We start from the raw sequence: 21,510 nt of genomic DNA, 5'->3' as shown, positions 1-21,510 counted from the left end.
ACAACCTCACGACGACTACTTGATCGTGGTGTCAGTGGCGCGCCGGCGCGAACATTGGATGGAAGATGCGCGGGGCTACCGAGGTTTGCGAGCCGACCGGCGACAGCGCACATGACCATGGTATGCGCTGTAGGTATGTCGGGACATCGAGTGTCATGAAAGGTTTGTCCGTAAGCAACAGTCATTTTCGCTTCAATCAATACCTGGTAAGCTGTCGTGAGGACGAATGACAACGAGGGCGCCGCTGCGGCCTTTCAGAAGAAAAAGTCCGCCCCCAGCGCCAGGCCAGGTGTCCACTGTCCGGGGGATAGTAGAGAACCTTTCTTGGCTTCCGCTGCCTGCCTTACTATTACGGATCCGCCGACACGGCTTCCTGACACGGGCCGCTGCTGGGACGCTGAGGTGTCCACTATGGTTGTCGAGACCGTGCCGTAACCCGTTTTTACTGGTAGCGACGCCCCTCCAGGACCCCCAAGCCCCATTTCTTCTCCTGACGGCATGTCTCGAGCTCGCCCCGTCCATTACTTGCCAGCTTGCACTTGCAATCCACCACCTCACCTCACTTCGCCAGTCCTTCCGTTTCCTCCCCGAGCCTCGACGCCTCGACTGCTCCTCGATACCCAACTTCCGCGGCACTCCTAGTATGGCGAGCGGGAGCGTGCATTAACCAATCGCGTTCGATTCTTGCCTTTTTGTATTAGTGCGCCCCCCCCGGTCCTGTTCGCCGCTCTGGCTTTTGCGCTTCGTACACGCGCGCCCCCTATCTCCGTCGCTGAATCCTGACCTTGCTCGACAGGTATCGCATCTTGTCTTTGGCCTACCACCTAGTAATTGCACCCTTCCATTGTACCGCGACAATGGCTTCCGAGCTGCCTAGCTCGACGTGGCATCCGGCGTTAATGCCCAACCGCACTGATGTCGCCACGGCCGCCGTTCGCGACTCTGACCACCCGACCGAGCCCACCGCGGGATCCGGAACCGACAGCCCACAAGAACCGACCGCATCGCGCGTCGATGCCGATCCTGAAAATGGGCAGGATCATGCCGACGCGTGGTTTGCCAATGACCACGACGACGGAGATGGTGACGCCTGGCTGGCTTCTGACGAACCAACGGCTGAAGTCGCGCCTTCGTCAACAACTCCGGCACCCGAACGCGCAGAAGAGGCGCAGGATGACGGCGACGCTTGGCTCACGAATGATACAGACGACCACGGTGGCGATGCCTGGCTGGTGTCTGACGATGCGAAACCACATGATGCCGCCGATCAAGAGGCCGCAGACCAAGACGCCAGGGCCACGCCACCCACGGAGACCTCTTGGGCGCCGGCGACAAAACACTCCAGCTCCATGTCCTTTGCGCGGACTGTGTCCCACGACATAAACTTCAACGACGACGACGGCACCGAATTCAGCCCAACGCGATCTGACGTAGACACGTTTAGCTTCATGCCACCTACGGACCGAACCAACTCGTTTCCCGTGGTACCTCCCATGACCACCAGCTCAAACGAAACCACCGACCAACCTCTTCCGGCAACCCAGGCGCTGGACCTCCTGGAGGAAACCGAGCGAGAAGCTGAATTCGATGAGCAGCGATACCTTGCGGGAAATACAAGTGAAGAGCTGGATCCTTTGGAGAAGGTGGACACTGGTCGTCCAAAGCATGCCGCATCCCGCTCTATTGGAGGCGAGATACAGGAACCTGACGCGATCGAGGCACGTTACGAGGAGGGGCTACCGTTGATTCCACAGGTTGAGCAAGGGCACGACGACGCACATGACCATGGCCAACGCGCTTTCACCGATCCCTTCGCTGACGATGACGGCAACGAAGACGGGTTCTTTTCGCAGACACAGACGACGGAGACGCAGCCAGACGGCGTCGCGGACAATATCCATCCTATCGAGCGCAAGTCTACTATGCAGGTTCTGGGGTCACTGGACCATGAGCCCTTATCGCGACAGAGCACGCTGGAGGAAACCGTGGAAGAGCATCAGGATGCTGCAGAAGAGCACCAGGACACACCGGAACAGCAGACCAGTGAGGAGGCACAGCCACCGGCCGAAGATCTGGCATCTAAGTGGCAAGAAGCCTTTGCTAGTGAGGACGACGAGGGCGACTTTCTGTTGGAAGATTCTGCGGCAGAGACCAAGGACATCGATGCGGCCGCATTCCTCGGAAGTGATGACGAGGGGTTCCTTGACGACGACGATGTTGCGCAAGACCCCCGACCTGCGCCAGCTGCCACCTCACAGTCGCTGACAACCAACCCCTATGCCCCCTCCGCTGTCGCTCCGCAGCCGACGCCTACAGCCTACACACCGGCAGCCGCTATCCCGCCGACACAAACTTTCCCGTACCAGCAGGCCACGGCGCCAACTCCATTCGGCCAGCCTCCGCCCCTGCGGCCAGAGATGACGAAAGCTCAAAGCTTTGCAGACAAAGCCAAGGGCGGCTATGCGTCCCCGTACGACCTACCCACGGACCTTGTGGGCACGACCATCAAGCCAAGGAAACGCGCGAGCATGCAGCAGCTTCCCAAGGATTTACCACCGGCACCACCGAGGAGTGCGAGTATGACGTCCCCGAACCGACCACCCTCCACTGGCCCGCCTTCCGCTGCAGCACCGCCTTCGGGTCCGCCTCTGAACCCGAAGGCCTCGGCCCCCGCTCTCCGGAGCCAGAGCGGCTTCTTCGAGGATCTCCCGGTGCAACCGAAGCCTCGCCCAGGCTCACGACAGAGCAACCGGGCACAATCCCCCAGCTCATACACACCCACTAGCCAGCAACCTGCCTCCTTTCCGCCCACTGCTGGTGTAGCCCCTCCGCCGGCGAGCGCGCCTCCACCGCAACAGTTCCCGCATACACCTGGCATCACGAACCTGGTCGCCCCAGAGAGAGTCAGCCCGTATGCAGCGCTTCACTCCGCTCCGCCGATGCCGCCACCTTCGACCGGTGCCACAAGGTACTCCCCTGCTCCTGCTCACCAACCGAGCCCTCAAAGTGCTCCACCCCCGGCCTCTGCCTCTCGCTATTCACCAGCGCCAGCTCACCGTGCCGGTGGCTCATACAGCCCTTCTGGGCCTGCCACACCATCGCAAGGCGCTCACCCGCATCTCCCCAGGACATCAAGCCCCTTGGCCCACTTCGACTCCAGTGTCGAAAAGCTGCACAGCGCTGCTCACGGTCCGAATGGTGACGTACATCACGTCGACCGCCGATCCAGTTCCTCTTTCGAACCCCGGCTTAGCCGAGTTTCTTCACTCCCACCTACTCGCGAGGTCGACGAGGAGGACGAGGAAGATACTGTACCCGCCAACAGATCCTTCAGCACCAGCCACCCGGCGCCTCCTGTCGCCAGCGTCGAATCCAAGTACAGTCCCGCCGGTCCACCAGCCGCTCGTCACACTCCGCCTTTGCCTTCCGCGCACCATGCAGCGGCTACGTTGTCTCCGCCGAAGCGCACAGTCTCGAACTATATGCCCCATGCGGTATCAGCACCACAAGTACCACAAGTGGGCATGGTGCCGCCTGCACGTGCGTCGACTCAGTCTCCCACTGCGGCTCATCGGCAGTACAAGCCTGCCGAAGCGGCACCGCGACCTTTATCCTCACATGCATCAGGGGCTCCGCCGATGGCTAAGACAACGCCTGCCGCTCATGTGCCCGCGAGGACGCGCGGTCAATCATTGACAATGAACATGGTCGCTCCGACAGATGGGCGAGAGCAAGATCCCCTGGGGCGATGGAAAGGTGCTCCTCTTATCGCCTGGGGCGTGGGAGGGACGGTTGTCACCAGCTTTCCCCAAAGCGTTCCGCGGTATAGCATGAACCAGACGGCGCCAACTATCGTGCGAACTGCCGGCGAGGTCAAGGTGCGACATATTAAAGATATCGAGCCACTTCAAGACCGCCTAGTCAAATTCCCTGGTCCTCTGAGAGGCAAGTCAAAGAAGAAGGAGGCTCTTGCCTGGCTTGTGGCAGGGATCGATGCGCAGGAAAAGGAGTTGCCGGAGATATCTTTCCACGCCAATCTCTCGCTCGAAGCCAAACGAGGCGTCGAGCGTTTACTCCTCTGGAAGCTGCTTCGTGTTTTCGTAGAACACGATGGTACGCTCGAGGGCACTCCTGCTGTTGAAAAGGCTGTTAGGGACATTCTTTCTCCAGGGACTGTGACTCCCACCGCCGACAACGATGCGTTGTTCCCGACTGCCGCTTCCTTGGGAGCACAAGGCGGCCCGGTATCCTCCATGCAGGCGGATGGTGCCGATCCTGCAGCCATGGAGCAGATCCGTCTGAACCTCCTGAAAGGCGATCGAGAGACAGCTGTGTGGTCAGCAGTGGATAAGAGGCTTTGGGGCCACGCCATGCTGATCTCCCAGACCGTCTCGCCCGACTTGTATAAGCAAGTCGCCCAGGAATTTGTGCGCAAGGAAGTCAACTACCCAGGCCACAGCAACGAGTCCCTCGGCGCCCTCTACAAGGTTCTTTCTGGCAATTACGACGACTGCGTGGACGAACTTGTGCCGTCACATGCCCGCGCCGGTTTGCAGTTGATGACAACGGAGAGCGCTTCGGGGCCAGCCCGAGATGCGGTTGATGGCCTAGACAAGTGGCGTGAGACGGTTACCCTCATTCTGAGCAATCGCAGCGTAGACGACATCCGTGGCCTGAACGCGCTTGGAAGACTCTTGTCCAGCTACGGCAGAGCAGAAGCTGCGCACATTTGCTTCATCTTCAGCCGAAGCCTGTCCGTCTTCGGCGGCCTCGATGATGCAAAGGTGGACTTCGTGCTGCTTGGCTCGGATCACAGGCGGCAGTCTGATCAGTTCGCCAAGGAGACCGAGGCTTTGCAGCTCAGCGAGGTATACGAGTACGGGCTGTCGCTTGGCAACAGCGTGGCCGCCGCCGCCGGTGCTCCTCATCTTGCTGCGTACAAGCTACAGTACGCGATAACTCTGGCGGAATATGGCTATCGCGACAAGGCACTCCAGTACTGCGAAACAATTGCCGCCGCAATGGTATCACAAACGAAGAGGTCGCCGCATTATCATGTTATCCTCGAGGCTGCTGTCGAGGACTTCATGACCAGGCTCAAGCAAGCCCCTAGGGAATTGTCCACGTCATGGATATCCAAGCCGAGCATGAACAAGGTCTCCGATAGCATGTGGAACCGGTTCAACAAGTTTGTGGCTGGAGACGATGCTGATGGTAATGGAAACGGGACGGGAGAAGCTGAGAACGGACCTTTTGCACGCATCGCGTCCTCGCCGAATCTGAGCAGGTCGCCTTCCGTGTCCAACTTTGAGGTGTATGGAGTCTCCTCGCCGGGATATACGTCCAACCCTGCTCCTCATGTCCCGGCGCCCCTCGCCTCCACGGCAACATCTAGGTACGCGCCGGCTCCGACTCAGTCGACTGGGTCCGCAAATCCGTACGCCGCGTCACACTATCCCGCGGCTCCTACATCGTCGGGCCGGAACTCCAATGAGTATTCTCACAACCCTTACGAGCCTGCTCGTCCCGACGTCAATGCTTCAGCTGCCCCGGTGGGCAACGGCTACGCCCCTACGGGCTATGCTCCTGCTGCACCTGGATACCAGCCCGTCTCGGCAGATCCTGCACCTGCTCCTGCACCTCAAATTGCCAGCCATGAGCATACCGCGCCCCAGCAGCTGGCGCCCAGTGGTTACCAGTCTTACGGACTGCAAGAATCTCCAAGCATCTATCCCAGCGCAACGTCCAACGGTGAACCGACATATCCCCAAAGCCAGGGATATCAGCCACCGGCCTACGGCTACGAGCCGCCATCCATGGCTCCCGCTGTTGATACGGTTAGCTCCGAGCCAGCAGCAGACAGCGGTAACGGAGGGTATGAGCCTCCGTCGTTCCAGCCATATGGCTACGAACCGCCATCTTATCAACCCGAACCTGAAGGCGAAGGCGATGAAGACGCTGCAAAACCCAAGAAGAAGGGTGTCATGTATGACGATGAAGACGATATCCCCGCGGTAAAAGCCCAGGGGAAGTCAAAGGCCGACAAGGACCGGGAGAATGAGGAAATGTTCCGAAAAGCTGCCGAAGAAGACGGTAAGAATTCCTTAAATCGAGACAGAAACCGGGCCTGCCTTGCTGACATTCGAAACAGCCAAGCGTGCTGCCTCACAGCAGGCGGGTAAAAAGGGCTGGGGCTTCTCCAACTGGTTTGGCGGCGGTAAGAAGGAGGAGGGTAATATCGGGGAAGCGTCTCCTGGCAAGCCAATTCGCGCCAAACTCGGCGAGGCAAGCAGCTTTGTCTACGATCCTGAGCTGAAGCGCTGGATCAACAAGAAGTCCGGCGCAGAGAACACGGAGGTTAAGAAGGCAACGCCACCGCCTCCGAGAGCGATGGCCCGATCTGCGAGCGGCACGCCGATGCCCGCCGACGTGACACCTCCGCCCTCGGGTGGCCGATCGAGCGTTCCTCCTCCCTCTGGGCCCCCGCGACCGACAGCAGGCCTCACGCCGCAGGCCTCCACGGAGAGCCTCACCGCCACCCCTCCGACCTTGACGCACTCGGCGTCGAATCCAAACCTCGCGGCAGGCCCGCCGAGCGGTCCGCCCAGCAGGCCGGCGACGAGCATGAGCAACGCCAGCAGCATTGACGACTTGCTCGGTGCGGCGGGGCCGCGCAAGGGCGGGACCAAGAAGCCGAGGAAGGCTGGGCGTTATGTTGATGTCATGGCGAAATGAGCATGAGTGACACGCATTTGGGACGGTATTGCATGATGACAATGGAAGGCTGCTCGGCAGTTATGGGTGGAAACATCGTCCGCGGTGGAGAGCTCACACCGCTTCGAAGCCGAGTGCTTCTTCCTGGGTTTTTGCTATAGATTTGTATGAAGTATCATGCCTGGGAGGGACGACTGTACGATAGATGGTCTTTCGGCTCGTTTCAACAGCTGTAATATGTTTGCGATCCCATGTGGACTCCCACCACGGGATTATATATATACATACTTTGCGAAGATTCGTTGCATAGTGCATACAGCGTGCAGACTGTCTCAAGTGCTCGTTGCCAATGATAACCCAAACCAAACCCGAGCGTGATTCGCAGTGTCGCCGCTCCCCGGCACAGCTGGCTCGCTTCAAACCTCAACGCCGAGATTGCAAACGCCGAGAGTGTTCCAAACATCATCTTATCATGCACTGTACGATTGAACATAGTACTGTGACCGTCAGCATTGTCATCAGCGCACCCCCGACAGGGGAATCACGTACCGTGACGACAGAATCGTCTGCCGAGGCATCGTCGTAATGAGGGACGTATACATATAATATCAAAGCGTGGTCGTCGGCAAAGCACGCAATGACCCTGCCCTCCAACCTGCCCACGCTGAGGACCCTGCTCCAGTCCTTGCCGTCGACGCGCACCGTGGCCCAGCGGTTGGGCCCCTCCTCGCGGAACTTTGTGCTGGGATGCTCCTCAACGGGGCCCTCGAGCTGCGCGGGGTCGAGCTCCGGGTTCTCGAGGTCAGACCAGACGCTGCAGATGTCAGTAGTGTCGGTGGCGATGCGCAGGCGCAGGCCCCCGTGCATGTTGGCGCTGAGTTCGAGCTTGGGCGACTTTTGGGCGCTGCCTGAGGCGAGGGCCAGCTTGGTGAAGCGGTCCGAGATGGCCTTGAGCTGCAGCAGCGGGGGCAGCTGGATGTGCACGTCGGGCTCCCTGACCTTGGGCTGCATGATCATCTCCACCGTCTCCGGGTGGAGTACGCGCACGGGAATGTCCTGCGTAATGATCTTTTCGTGCTCACGCCTGAGGGATGTCTCGAGGTGCTCCTGCTGGAAGATGCCGTCGTCATCATCGCCGAACGGATCATCACCCACAGAGGTGGCGGCGGCGGCGGCAGCAGCGGCGGCGGAAGACCTGGTGCCAGGTGCGGCATTAGAAGTGGTGGTGGTGATGGTCATGGAGAGAATAGGGAGGCCGTCTTTCTTGGTGAGGCGCAGCGTGGCGGATATGCTGTTGAGGGCGGACTTGAGGGCGCGTTGTAGCGGCTGCAGCGGCAGCTCGAGGTTGATGGTGTTGCCGGCCTCGGCGGATTGGATATGAAAGCCTTCGAAGATGAAGTCCATGGCCAGGGAGCTGGAAGGGCGCCGATGGCATAGTGTTAATGAGGCCGGTTGTGGTACCTGGGAACGGGGGGTAAACGTACGCCCAGACCTGGGATCCCATGTCCGGGATGACTGTGAAGCGCGCCGTGTCATCGCTGAGGCGCACCCACGCGATCTTCTCCAGCGAGGAGAGCGCCGCGGTGAGTTCTTGGACGAGCGTTAGCCAGGGTCACCGAGCTAGGCACGCAGCGCCAACGTGGCAGCTGATGGGCGATCGATGGCGAGTGTGACGTGGGAAGCGCCCGGGCGCCTGAAGCGGGTGCATTGCGACTTACTTGCAAAAGTGCGAATGTTCTTTAGCTCCGTGCGGAACCGCATCGTGTGAAGCACGCGGAAGGCACGAGCGTGGCGTGTGTCGGCGGGCTACACATCTGCGAGGGTTGTGTTGTGTGAGGTTGAATTGCCGTCGCGATGCACCACCGGCAGAAGGAAGGCGAGGTGGGGGGGAGGTGTCGTGTTGGACTTGATCCCACTCCTGGACAACACGGCTTCCTTCCTTCCTCCCTCCGTCCCGCCAACGCCAACAACGACCATCGACGAATGCCCCCAACCACACCCACCACACGGACATCAATACAGATGATGAGAGGTTACATGTGCAGGGGAATGACTGAGTCACGTCAGCGAAGCTTGGCACGATAGATTATTGCGAGCCGATCGCCACCAGTCGCCGCCTGCCTCGATCAGGGGACGAGAGCTCAGCGTCTGCACGGGCATGTCTGACTACGCGCCGAACCTACCTTACTGACACGTTCAGCAAGAAAAAAAAGGAAAGACGAGGCGACACGTACGAGCACAGCATGTTGCGGCTTCCCGGACTGGCGGGCTTCGCACTTTGTGCAGTCGCAGTGCTAGGCCGTCGCCAGGTCAGACAGGAGCCATAATTGTGAGTCTGGCCGCCCCGGCGCCGACGTTGCTTCTTCCTCTTGTCGCCCATCGTCCGTCCGAGTGGTTTCTTATACCGCTTCCGCCGCTTTTCTTGACGAGACATTCATCTTTCTTCAAGCCCTGGCTATCTCTCATATCATTACAACAGCATTCCTCGCCCCCCTACCGTCTTCGCTATGAGCGGCGCTGCTTCTCTTCGTAGCTCCTCGTAGCCGCAGATCCATCATGGATATTATCCGGGATACCCCTCGTTACGTTGTCTATCGCGCCAAGCAAGTGGTGCGTCGGCATCGCCTCAAGCGAGCTGCGCTGCGGCTCCAGCAGAAGACGGGTCCCCCACAAGACGGCCCATGGGAGCCAAATCCCAACTCGCTTAGACAACATCCCGTTCGGAGCAGAATCGAGACACCATCGACGGCAGCCTCGGCTGAGGCAGCCCAGGAACGAGCTACTGGCGAGTCTGCAGATCAGAAAAAGACGGCCATCGTTACCACTGGACCGGTCAACAACGAAAAGGAGGCGAGTGAAGGCAAGACCGACGACAGTGACGCTGAAAACGAAAACACTGAGAAGAACCACGACCATAACGCTGGCGGCGATGCCCAAACTGACAGAAAGGGCAAAGGGCGGGCTGGGCCCCGAGCCGAGCCCAAGGTCGACGAGAAGAAGCGTCAGGCAGCCGTCCCGCCTCCGGATGTTCCAGTGCGGCCGACAATCACGGACACTCGTCAGGACAGCGGTGCAACCCAGCAAGCTCCTGGTCCTGAACCGAGCGAAGCCATTCCTGGCCAAAAGCCAGAGACTGCTGGCCCAAGCAAACCCCGCGGCACCGAGAAGTCCAAGGTCGGGGACAATGTCACGAGCCAGGTGGCAGACCACATCAGCTGCTCTATTTGCGGCGAGGTCTATGGCGAGACGGAGAAGAGAGGCGCGGAATGGCCCAAGGAGGTTTATGCATACTTGCACTGCCGCCACGTCTTCGGCCACGAGTGTTTGTTTCGATGGATCGCAGACGCGAATGCGCCGCCAAGATGTCCCAAGTGTGGCGTGTCGATGAGACACGCATGCGAGCACTTGACCGTCCCGACCCATAAGCCTCCGCGCTCCAACTCGCTAGCCAAGTTCGCGCAATCCAACGCCGCCATTGTGCCCTGGGACTACGAGTGGTGCAGGACCGATGAGGGTCGGAGACTGCGAAGTGCCGTCGACCGAGCCAGCTGGAACATGGACAGGGCAGACAGCAAAAAGAGGGATGAGGCCGGTGTAGCGGCCAACTTTGGACAAAGCATCGTCTGCAAGTATCGGAGACTCGTACTCAACCGAGCGGTCAACAAGTTCAACAACAAGCAGGCCAAGTGGTGGGCCCGGCAATGGGTCGATTTTCCGGGCCGGAGCGCTCAGTTCAAAGAGGCAAAGAACCACGTCAAGTCGGTCAAGGGGCTTTCGGAGATGAAGCGTAACGTGTCATGATGGCTGCGCGCACTTGGATTCCCAGCGCACCAAGCCAGCGAGATGAATGGTACGTTGACCATGAGCTATTCTACTTGTATGTTAGCACATGATTAGACGACAGCGACGAGAAATACAGCAGCCATTGTCCCAACACCTAGAACGCCTCCAACCAAGCGACACGCTTTCCCGCTTCCAGCAACTCCTTCGGATCATGTCGTGGTGTCAAATACATGCGAGCATCTTCAGCCTCATTTCTTCAGACCGCGCGCTGGGGTCGTTATTCGATTTCCCCTCGACCGAGCCCTTTACTTTGTGCTTGACCACCACCGTCTTGCGATACTTCGTAGTGGTCTTCTTGGTCGTCTTCTTCGTGGTCTTTGCACCGCTCTGCTCGTCGACCTTTTCTTCGGTCTCGCTGATGATTTCTGTTGTCTTGAGTTCCTCGGAAGCTTCGAAGCTCTCTTCCGGTTCAACTGCACGGGGCCCATCTTGACCAGTCTTGTCATTGCCGCTGTCAGGATTGCCACCTGACTCTGCTCCCCGGTTCGTGACATAGCAAACTGCTGCGATTCCTGCAAGTGCGACTGCTGTAACGGCAATGGCACCGCCAGTGTTTATGTTGACGTTGTGGTTAGAGGAGCAGAGGCGCCCGTTGGTCTGGTTTGTTCCGGTGGTATTGGTTTCGGAGGGCGGGGTGTCTTGGGCTTGATCAAGTCCATGATGTTATTCACCACGGAACCATTCTGACTTTCCGTTTTTGCGCCCATGATGTTTGTCCTGGTACGTGATGTGTGGTGGTGAGGGCGACGCAGAAGTGAGGCGAACGGGGTTGATGAAGCAGCCGCAGAGACTTGTGATGATCATCGTTTGCCAAATGTGAAGAAGATGCTCAAATACCAATTTCGACCAGCGTCGAGGCTCGTTCTTCTGACAGAAGAAGCGCGGCCTTGCTGAGCCGAACTGTGAGGGGCCATGGCACGAAGAGCGACGCAGCCAGCTAAAGGTTCGCGGTCATTTCCATTCGGAGACTGATGCCGAGGATGCGGAAGCGGCGATCGATCGAAGGCTGCGATTCGCAAGCTTAGAGATGACGGAGTCGTTGTTCCGCAGCAAAAGTGCTTCTAGTGAAAAGGTGAGGTGGCTCCTATGAGCCTCAGTAGGTTCATCGTTTCCGTTATGGCTTTAGCGGATAGGAGGCGCGTGATCAAGTTGATGTCATTGCACACAAACGTGATATAAGCCCATGGGATAGCAATATAACTACGCTGGTTCAAAACTATCTATGCGGTCACAATGATTCGATACTTTTCTTGTTCCATCGCCGCGCTGTGTCATGCTAGTCTGCGGTCTGGTTCGTCGTCGCTATCGTCCATAAAACCCTCCTCCAGACTATTACGCGTTAGCAACTGCTCAGGGCGAAGAACGCAGATGGTGTCGGAGCATACTCTCTGCTCAACCGCCTTGTGCTATCCGGTGTATGCACCGACGGAACATGCCTCTCGATGGCGCGCCACGTCGCCTCGTCGACGTCGCCCAGCTCCTCCCCGTCCTCGTCGTCCGCGCCCGACTCGGCGCCTAGGCCAGCGGCGCCGCTGGCGAAGACGACTTGCTGCCTGCCGCTGAGGAAGTGGCCCAGGGGATTCAGCGAAGAGAAGCGGCCGAGGATGCGGTGGCGTAACGATGAGGTGCGGTCGGAGATGGAGTCGAGCGGGAGGTACTGCGAGTAGCGGTTGCGGTAGCGGCGCCAGACGGGGACGAGGACGAAGGTGAGGAAGAGGAAGATGATGAGGGAGATGACAGCGGGGACGAGGAGGGTCTGTGTTGGTTGATTAGTACTATAGGTCGGGCGTGGACGATCAATCAGGCGGATTGATGGGCGGTCGTGGCCCTGCGCACCTTGAAGAGAGACACCGATGAGCCCATGATGGGCGAGGTCGAGCGCTGCCCTGACTGCGAATGGGGGAGCCTATTCGCGTAGGGTATTCGTGCGAGCAAGCGGACCACGCTCGGGAGCCCTTGGCGCTGTCGTCGGCGCCGACGACTATCGCGAGTTGTCGTCGAGTGGACGATCCGTCGGTGACACAACCGCCTGCTTAGGTACAGACTCAGGCAGCCACCTAGTCGTACGAGTGGAGGACCACAACCCACCTGAGCTTTGGCTCCAGCGGACGGCGGTGGTGGTGTGGCTTGCCTTGCTGGCGAGGCTGCCATACTATTCTGCCCCGTTTTCAGGGTCACAATGGGGGCGGATGCAGCAACAGCAGCACCAGCACCGCCACATCGCGCGCCGCTCAAGCTCCGGTGACAGCGAGAGGCTAGCCAAGAAAAGCAGCGTTTCAGGGGTTCTGCCGGGCCTAGAACCGTTCTGGCCCCGAGGAGGACCCGATTTGACCCCTCTGGAGGCTCCCTTGTCGGACTTGTCTCCTTTCTCAATCCTTGGTTCCGGGCCAGGAAGCAATCTCGCGGGACAAGGGCAATACGGGTCATGTTACTTTAACTTGGGTACATGGAGGAAAGAGGAAACCAACACAGAAAAAAAAAAGAGTTCGACGGGAGGAATGATGCCATGCTCGTTCGTAGGTGCCCGTAACTATGGAATGGAGGCGGTTTACGCTTCAGCCGCGATGATGGGGCTCTGCGTGATAGAGTTTGGGTCGTGCGTGGCCCTGGTCGAGGAACATAAGTACAAGAAACGGAGGTGGTGGCGGCTGTTTGTTAGGTTTAGGTACTTGATGGTCGCAACGATGTCGCGCAGCACCTGCGACAGCCCAACTGGAACTTTGGGAACCCCGGGCTAAGGAAGGCACGGCACGCCTGCAAAGCACATGTACGTCCGTGATGATGGCGCGTGCTGCCGGTGCCGGCGGGGGTTTGATCGCCAGCATCGAGTGAGTGTCAAGTGGGATGGAGGGCAGGGCGTCTGTCTGTGTGTCTCGCTCGGCACCGGTTCAAGCCGGTTAGTATGTACTAACGTACCTGTAAGAGTGAGTGCTGCACGTACCTCTAGTAACGATGGTTCCCTTGTTTGCAATGGTCATGCGATGAGCAAAGCACAATGGGGGCGCCTCGCACGTCGTACGTCGTTGCAACAACGCTCGCCCCATCCAACTGCCAATTCTTATTATCCATCTTTGACACTAGGAATGGATGCCTGGGCTGCTTGCCGCTTGCGACGGCCGAAGTCATTCAGTGGCTGCTGCCCTTCTGTCACAGCGCCGAAGCCACCTGCGCGCTCACGGGGCTATTCTGGGACCATAACGACGGGAGACCTTTGTAGGTACTGCGCTCGCTAACTGGAACCGATGGGAACAGGCGACTTAGTGCCGCAAGCACACCCCCCCGGGCTTGGAGGGTCCCGTCCATAGGTCGTGTCAGAGTGCTGCACGGCCCACCCCAGTGGTTGGCCGCCTCGCGCGCGGGCTCCAGCTCCACCCCTGCGGGCCCCCGACTGGCATCCAATCCATCCATGTGCCTGCCGCTCTGCACCCGCACCGCACCTCAACGCAAAAGATGGGCCGCCGGACTTCTCCTGAATCGTCATCTCTCTCCGCCAGCGCCCACGGCGACCAGTGCCCCCCTTGTCGTCTTTCTCGTCAGGGGCCCTGTGTGCAGCGTCTGCCAAACAAATCTACGACTCATCCCAGTTGTTTGCATCGACACTCAAAGAACCCTTCGCCGCAGGATCCGAAGCAGCTTGTCGCCGTCTGGGGACCCCATTCGAACCATCGTGCCCCAAATTCCCGTCTGTGGACGGCGGCTGTGTCGACGGGTCGTCAACTGCGTTGAGCTGGCTCGCCTCTCCACCGACAACGCGCAAACCGATCTCACCCGCGTGGAGAGTTTCGTGCGGTGTTTCACCGCGCATTTGGGCCTCGGTCTTCCGGCCTGGACGGCCGTTTCGACGTCGATTCTTCGACCTTGACGATCTCGAACAGCGTCGCACGCTATCGCGAACTCCCGACACCGCACGCAGCCGCATCTGGCCACGTTACCGCCGTACACGATCGGGCTCGTTGCTGGAGAGCCGGACGCCCGCCGGCTCGGATCTCGCCGGGCGCAACCGGACTCTCACTGCAGGCCCGTGTCCATCATGAGAGCGGCCCTCGGCCACCAACTGTGTCGTCTCTTCGTCTTTCACGTAACTTTCTGAGCAGGAAGCGCCGGCCATGTCGTCCGCAGACAAGTCGAGGCAGTCCTCGGGCGGCCGCTCCATATTCTCCCGGAGCAAGAACAAGGACCGGCGGACGACCGAAACCGACCACCTCGATATCGCCAGCACCATGAGCTCGCGCGTCTCGCGCCACAAACGAGACTCCTCCACAGTCTCCATCGATGCGCCCGCGTCCCCAGACTTGGGAATCAACATGACGGCGGGCGTGGTAACCTCGATACCCTACGAGAGTGTCCCGGCCGGCCCGCGGTCTCCGATCCCCGTCGAATACCTCCCGAAATCCGATCAAGTGCCTGTGCGCCGCGATCCCTTGCCGCATCATCTAAACAAAGTCGGCTCGGACTTCCACCAGTACCCAACCTTTGATCCGTCGAGCCTCCACCCCGGATCCCATGCCTCTACGGCGCGACCCCACACTAGCGGTATGAACGTGACTATGGCCTCGACCGGCCGTCAGGCACAGTTCCAGCAATGGGGCCCTCCTCGTGGCAGCGTTGCCAGCACCGTCAACGGTTCTCGCTACGACTCTTACATGGCTCCGAACGGCCGGGTCTCGGGGGACAACCTCAGCTTATACTCAGGTAATCCGGCCTATCGTGAAGTAGGAGGAATGGCGCGCTCATCGCAAGCAGCTCTTCCTACCACATCGTCTCAGAGCTCCTACGGCTCTCAGGCCTCGCATCGAGATTCGCATCGCCTGACCAAGCTCTCTGGGGGCGGCGGGCACGACGGCTTCTACTTTCCCAAGCCCGACGACGACAATGTCGTCGAACAGATGTTCATGCAGCTGATGCAGAAGCGAGGATGGCACAACCTCCCGGAACAGGCCAGACGGCAGATGATGGCTTACCCTCCACAGAAGAAGTGGACACTGCTGCACCAAGATCGCTTGACAGAGTGGCAGGGAGAGCAGAAGCGCAGACAGACCGCTCGGACGAATCAGTACACGACGCCCGACGTCACCACCTACTCCGACGAAGAGGGCGCGCCGGAATGGTACGTGCGGAAAGTCATGGAGGACAGGCTGGACTCGAAGGGCATGGGGAGCCTCGAAGTCAACCTCCGCACGCAACAGATAGGCTGGGTAAAACGATTTGTCGAGTGCCAGGGCCAGGTTGCGCTGGTGACTCTGCTGCTGAAGCTCAACCGCAAGACAGCTGTCGGCCCCGCGCCCGACAGCAACAAGGCCGAAAAGAACCTCGATCGCGAATATGACATCGTCAAGTGCCTCAAGGCGCTGATGAACAACAAATTCGGCGCCGACGATGCGCTCATGCAGTCCAAGGTCTTACTCGCCCTGGCCACGTCACTCACGTCTTCACGCATCACCACCAGGAAGCTTGTCAGTGAAATCCTGACCTTCTTGTGTACCTGGGGCGAGAACGGCGAAGGACATCTCAAGGTCATCCAGGCGCTGGACGAGGTCAAGGCGCAATCAGGAGAGAATGGCAGATTTGATGCTTGGATGCGGCTAGTTGAGGTGACGGTCGACGGCCGAGGCAAGATGGGCAGCCTCGTCGGCGCCAGCGAAGAGCTTCGCACGGGTGGCATCGGCATGGAGAACCTGCTCATGGAATACGCGGTTGCGACGTTGATGCTCATCAGCATGATCGTGGACTCCCCCGAGCGCGACCTTCAGCTGAGAGTGCACATCCGGGCCCAGTTCACGGCTTGTGGCATCAAGAGGATCTTGACGAAAATGGAGGGGTTCCAGTATGAGCTGCTTGACAAGCAGATCGAACGCTACCGAACGAACGAGGCGATCGACTACGAAGACATGCTCGAGAGGGAAAACAGCAGCATCAAGGACAATGTCGAGGGCGAGATGAAGGACTTGACAGACCCCGTCCAAATCGTTGATGCCATTCAGCAGCGCATACAAGGAAGCAAGTCCCAGGACTACTTCATCTCGGCTCTGCAGCATCTCATGCTCATTCGCGCTAACGATGGTGAGGAGCGGTTGCGAATGTTTCAACTCGTCGATTCGATGCTCAGCTACGTGGCCATGGACCGACGTCTACCGAACCTGGACTTGAAGCAGAGCCTCAACTTTACCGTACAGAGTCTCCTCGACAAGCTGCATACGGACTCGGAGGCCAGGCAGGCACAAGATGAAGCCTTGGAGTCGCGCCAAATCGCAGATGCCGCCATGGCGGAGCGCGATGAGATGCGCGCAAGGCTAGAGCTTGGCGCGGATGGTCTGGTCGCCAAGATGCAGAAGCAGCTAGATGAGCAGTCACGTTTCATCGAGGCGCAACGGCGACAAGCCGATGGCCTGAAAGCCGAGTTAGAAAACCTGCAGGCTTTGAGAGCAAAAGAAGCTCAGAGGAACGAGTTGGAGACGCGCGAACTCTATCTGATGCTCCGCGACGCCCAAGACATTGCGGCCTCCAACGCTCTCAAGGGCAGCAAGAAACCCGAAAACGCTGCCAAGGATGCCTCGCAGATGCAAGGCATCCTGGACCGCGAACAGCTCATGGATCGCCTCCAGAGACAGCTCGAAAGGCAGAAGACGCAGTACAAGTTGGAGGGCAGGGTCTGGGGCGAGGCGAACGGCCCTTCAGATCGGTTGCGCGCCTTGCGCGAAGAGATGGAGGGCGACGAACCCATGACACCAGTCGGCGGTGGGACTCCGCCACGAGACTTTACCAACAGCGTGCTTGGCAGTATAAGCCGACAGACGAAGATCTCACGCAAACCTGTCAACGCGCCCAGGGCCGACGACGATGCCATCGAAGAAGGCGACGAGACTGAGGGCGACGACGGAGTCATCTACGAACGACCCAGGATCGTTGAGATGAAGCGTCCCGTCATTGACCCCAGGCAACAAGCCGGTTTAGTCGATGAGATCGGTGCCAAGGTCAAGAAGTACGAAGGAAGCGACTCTGAGGATGGAGATGGCGTCACGACTGGCCCGACTCACCCCAGCATCGAGTCCTCCACGCCTCTCACGCCTTCGGATGGAGACACCCCGAAGATCGATGTCAGCGAGCCGGCCGCCGCTGCAGCGCCGCCGCCGCCGCCTCCTCCTCCTCCACCTCCCATGCCGGGCCAGGTCCCTGGTGCGCCTCCCCCTCCGCCGCCACCGCCGCCACCACCTATGCCTGGCATGATGCCAGGAGCTCCTCCACCGCCGCCCCCGCCACCCCCGATGCCTGGCTCAGCAGCTATGCCTCCACCACCTCCGCCGTTGCCAGGGCCCTTATCTGGCGGCTTCTTGCCGCAAAAGCCAGCGTTTGCCGCCGCTCCCGGTATCGGACTGCCCGTTGTGAGGCCCAAGAAGAAGCTCAAGGCGCTGCACTGGGATAAGGTCGATACCCCTGAATCCAGCCACTGGGCTGCACATGCTCCCACGGCGGAGGAGAGGGAAGAAAAGTACAACGAGCTCACCCGCAAGGGAATTTTGGATGAAGTCGAGAAGCTGTTCATGGCCAAGGAGATCAAGCAACTTGGCGGCGGCTCTTCTAAAAAGGGCGACAAGAAACAAATCATCTCTGCAGATTTGCGAAAGGCATACGGTAAGATATTGACGGTCCAAATGACTAGGCATTCCAGGCTGACCTGTCGCAGAAATCGCCCTTGCCAAGTTCTCGCAGCACTCGGTGGAGAAGATTGTGCAGATGATCATACACTGCGACAAGGACGTCTTGGACAACCAGGTCGTCATGGACTTTTTGCAAAAGGATGATCTGTGCAACATCCCTGACAACACCGCGAAGCAGATGGCCCCGTACAGCCGAGATTTGACAGGGCCAGACGCAAACAGTCAGACAAGGGAAATGGACCCGTCAGAGCTGACACGCCAGGACCAGATCTACCTTTACACGGCATTTGAGCTTCATCACTACTGGAAGAGCAGAATGAGGGCTTTGGCGCTCACGCGCAGCTTCGAGTCGGACTATGATGAGCTCAACGAGCGTATCCGCCAAGTCGTCACAGTCTCGGAGAGCCTTCGAGACTCTGTGTCACTCATGAACGTCCTAGGCCTTATTCTTGACATCGGAAACTACATGAACGACGCCAATAAACAGGCTCGCGGCTTCAAGCTCAGCTCGCTGGCACGACTGGGCATGGTCAAGGATGACAAGAACGAGTCGACGTTGGCGGACCTTGTGGAGCGCATTGTGCGCAACCAGTACCCCGAATGGGAGGGCTTTGTGGGCGACATAAGTGGTGTTTTGGCTGCGCAAAAGGTAAACGTCGAGCAGCTCAGCACGGACGCCAAGAAATACGTCGACAATATCCGCAACGTGCAAATGTCCCTGGATTCGGGCAACCTGAGCGATCCGAAGAAGTTCCACCCGCAGGACCGCGTGAGCCAGGTGGTCCAGAGATGCATGAAGGATGCTCGCAGAAAGGCAGAGCAGATGGAGCTGTATCTGGACGAGATGATGAAGACGTACAAGGACATCATGGTGTTTTACGGCGAAGACCCGACCGACGAAAACGCCAGGAGAGATTTCTTCCACAAGCTGGCGACGTTCCTGAGCGAGTGGAAGAAATCGCGAGAGAAGAACGTGCAGCTGGAAGAGACGAGGAGACGCAACGAAGCCTCGATGAAGCGCAAACATGCCCAGCAAAAGGCTGTCTCAGCGCTCGCAGACAATGGCGCTCCCTCGCCGACAAGCACCGGTGCCATGGACTCGCTCTTGGAGAAGCTCCGGGCCGCCGCGCCTCAGGCTCGGGACCAGAGAGACCGTCGCCGCCGCGCAAGGCTCAAGGACAGGCACCAGGTTCGCGTCGCGTCGGGCCAAAAAATACCCGACCTCAACGAGATCCCCGAGGCGGAAGCTGTGCTGTACAAGGAGGAGACGATCAGCGAAGAAGGCAACCCGCTCAGCCCTGCGCTCACGTCGCCTCACGACGGCGAGGCCGACGTGGCAGATAGGGCCGCGGCGCTTCTGCAAGGTATGCGTGGGGGCGAGGGGGCCGACGGGGATGACCTCGACAAGAGGGAGAGCCTGCGCAAGGCGAGGAGACAGACGGCGGAGGAGGAGCGGCGGCTGCGCAGGAGGCGGAGAGAGAAGGCAGCGGCGAGTCAAGGGGACGACAGCACACTGGGCGGTGACGACGGCCCCCCTGCAGAGGAAGACAATACCAAGGCGAGTGAAGAGACGGAGGGCGTCGAAGGTGACACCGAGGAACGGCCGACGGACAAGGACGAGAGGGCTAGCATCAGCACGGACTTAAATGCATAGGCAGCGAGCGACAGCATACCGTCTGCAGTACGTAATGTTTTATTATCTACATGGCGCGGACGGAGGCGAGGGTCGCAAGGGATATGTTGGGCAAGATTTAGTGGCGAGCGGGGAAGGTTGCGAGTCGCATGTATCTTACAAAGTACAGTCGCTTCAATTCTCCCAAGTCTTGGAGTTGCGCGTACCTGACCGAGTGTTGGTCGCACATGCCGCTTTACCCTTGCCATTTGATGCATATCCCAATGACATTTTGTTCTTGTACGACGAGGCAATAATGCGTGGGCACGTACAAAGCAACGTGACAGGCGTTTAATATCATGTATTAAGTTGATATAACCGACAAGATGCACGAAAGAAAAAGTCGCATGTCCCATTGCGCCGCTCCAGACCAACGCCACGCAACCAACAACCACCACCGCCAACCATGCACGAAAAGCACTGCTGCGGCGCGACGTGCCAAAGGTTCCATCCCAAGCCAAACGGGTACGCGCCGTGCTGCTGCTGCTGCTGCTGCCGCCCCGACCGACCGCTCCTCTCTGCCGCTGGCGTTTTTTTTTCCGTCATCGCGACGGGCTGAGCGGCCGGTTGAACCCGCCCTGCCGGTTCATGTACTGCCTGTACTCGGACTTTTTCTCCTTGCGCACGCCGCCGACGTCGTTGCCCGCAATCTTCTTGCCCTTGGTGGTGCCGAACCCGCCGAAGCCCAGCATGGCCTGCATGGCGGCGGCGTCCGGGTCGAGCTCCCCCTCCCCCTCCCCCTCCTCCTCGACCGCCTCGCCGTCGTCGTCCTTTCCCTGCTCCACCACGTCCATGGCGTCACCCTTGTCGCCGCCGCCGCGCCGCCGCCGCTGGGGGGATCGGTCCGATGTGTGGCGTGCAGCGCGGGGCGACCGGCTGCGGCGCCGCGAGTCGGGTTTGTCGTCGCCGTGGGGAGAGTCTCGCGGGCGGGAGCGCGTAGGCAGGCCGCTGGCGGGGCTGGCACTTCGCGGGGAGGCGGAGCGCCGTCGCGCGGCGCCGCCGTTGTAGCCATCCCTGTCGTGGTAGTCGTCTCGTCGGTCTTCCCGGCGGTCGCGATCGCGCCGGTCCCTGTCGTCGTACCGGGCGCGCGGCTCCCGGTCACGGCCACGGCCCCTGCCACCGCCGCCGCCGCCGCCGCGTCCCCTGTCCGATGGAGCGTCGCGATCTCTGTGTCGTCTATCTGGTGAGGAGCGCTCACGCGACCTTGAGCGGTACCCTCGGCGGTCCCGCATGTCACGGTCGCGCTCGCGGGGCTGTTGTCGGTCGCGGTCGGTGTCGTCCCACATTTGGTGGCTGTTGGGCCGCCGGCCGCGACGAGAGTCGCTCATGATGAATGCCGGCGGGATGCGGCGCGCGCGCGTCTGTTGTCTGTGGGTGAGCGGCCGAGCGAGTGAGTGATGTCTGCCGTTGGTTGTGCGTGCGCGGCGCAGGGCGCGGTCGTGGGCGCACAGCAAAAAGTCTCGTGTGTGGAAGGGTGCAAGGCGATTTTGGGGTTCAGGCCGATGGTGATGGTGGTGAAGGAGGTGAAGGAAACATGCAGAAAGTTCCAGTGACGTTGGCGCCGGCGCGCGGCGTGGGGGCCGCTGTGGCTCAGCAGGGGCGTGGGGTGGCTGGTGAGGGGCTAGC

At 59.7% G+C, this 21,510-nt stretch overlaps 6 protein-coding genes across 7 annotated transcripts; 3 read left to right on the top strand and 3 right to left on the bottom strand.

The window, feature by feature from the left end:
* Positions 1 to 407: 407 nt before the first annotated feature.
* Positions 408 to 7,011, top strand: SEC16 (vesicle coat component). The gene is made up of 2 exons (XM_047986158.1): positions 408 to 6,093; positions 6,152 to 7,011. Exons 1-2 carry the CDS (start codon positions 858 to 860, stop codon positions 6,733 to 6,735), a joined length of 5,820 nt encoding a protein of 1,939 aa, XP_047842138.1. The 5' UTR covers positions 408 to 857; the 3' UTR covers positions 6,736 to 7,011.
* hus1 (Checkpoint protein hus1) lies at positions 6,929 to 8,558 on the bottom strand. 2 transcript variants are annotated; one of them, XM_047986156.1, is made up of 4 exons: positions 8,433 to 8,558; positions 8,199 to 8,304; positions 7,264 to 8,128; positions 6,929 to 7,211 (listed from the first exon to the last, which is right to left on the bottom strand). In XM_047986156.1, exons 1-4 carry the CDS (start codon positions 8,473 to 8,475, stop codon positions 7,185 to 7,187), a joined length of 1,041 nt encoding a protein of 346 aa, XP_047842136.1. In that variant the 5' UTR covers positions 8,476 to 8,558; the 3' UTR covers positions 6,929 to 7,184. The 2 variants fall into 2 exon arrangements, with proteins under 2 accessions (XP_047842136.1, XP_047842137.1); XM_047986157.1 differs by lacking the exon at positions 8,433 to 8,558 and having other exon boundaries at positions 7,264 to 8,383.
* Positions 8,559 to 8,665: 107 nt separating this feature from the next.
* JDV02_004909 (uncharacterized protein) lies at positions 8,666 to 10,638 on the top strand. The gene has a single exon (XM_047986155.1). The coding sequence runs from the start codon at positions 9,271 to 9,273 to the stop codon at positions 10,513 to 10,515; it is 1,245 nt and encodes a 414-aa protein (XP_047842135.1). The 5' UTR covers positions 8,666 to 9,270; the 3' UTR covers positions 10,516 to 10,638.
* A 1,061-nt stretch (positions 10,639 to 11,699) lies between these two features.
* Positions 11,700 to 12,592, bottom strand: JDV02_004908 (uncharacterized protein). The gene is made up of 3 exons (XM_047986154.1): positions 12,394 to 12,592; positions 11,943 to 12,313; positions 11,700 to 11,886 (listed from the first exon to the last, which is right to left on the bottom strand). The coding sequence occupies exons 1-3, from the start codon at positions 12,418 to 12,420 to the stop codon at positions 11,829 to 11,831; spliced, it is 456 nt and encodes a 151-aa protein (XP_047842134.1). The 5' UTR covers positions 12,421 to 12,592; the 3' UTR covers positions 11,700 to 11,828.
* Positions 12,593 to 13,993: 1,401 nt separating this feature from the next.
* JDV02_004907 (uncharacterized protein) lies at positions 13,994 to 20,412 on the top strand. Its single transcript, XM_047986153.1, has 2 exons — positions 13,994 to 18,186; positions 18,239 to 20,412. The coding sequence occupies exons 1-2, from the start codon at positions 14,664 to 14,666 to the stop codon at positions 19,864 to 19,866; spliced, it is 5,151 nt and encodes a 1,716-aa protein (XP_047842133.1). The 5' UTR covers positions 13,994 to 14,663; the 3' UTR covers positions 19,867 to 20,412.
* JDV02_004906 (uncharacterized protein) lies at positions 20,171 to 21,395 on the bottom strand. The gene has a single exon (XM_047986152.1). It carries the CDS (start codon positions 21,210 to 21,212, stop codon positions 20,427 to 20,429), a length of 786 nt encoding a protein of 261 aa, XP_047842132.1. The 5' UTR covers positions 21,213 to 21,395; the 3' UTR covers positions 20,171 to 20,426.
* Positions 21,396 to 21,510: the final 115 nt, after the last annotated feature.

The sequence above is a fragment of the Purpureocillium takamizusanense genome, chromosome 4 (genome assembly GCF_022605165.1).
Source record: "Purpureocillium takamizusanense chromosome 4, complete sequence".
NCBI lineage: Eukaryota > Fungi > Ascomycota > Sordariomycetes > Hypocreales > Ophiocordycipitaceae > Purpureocillium > Purpureocillium takamizusanense.
Note: the sequence above shows the minus strand (reverse complement) of the source record. Positions and strands in the feature narration are given on the sequence as shown.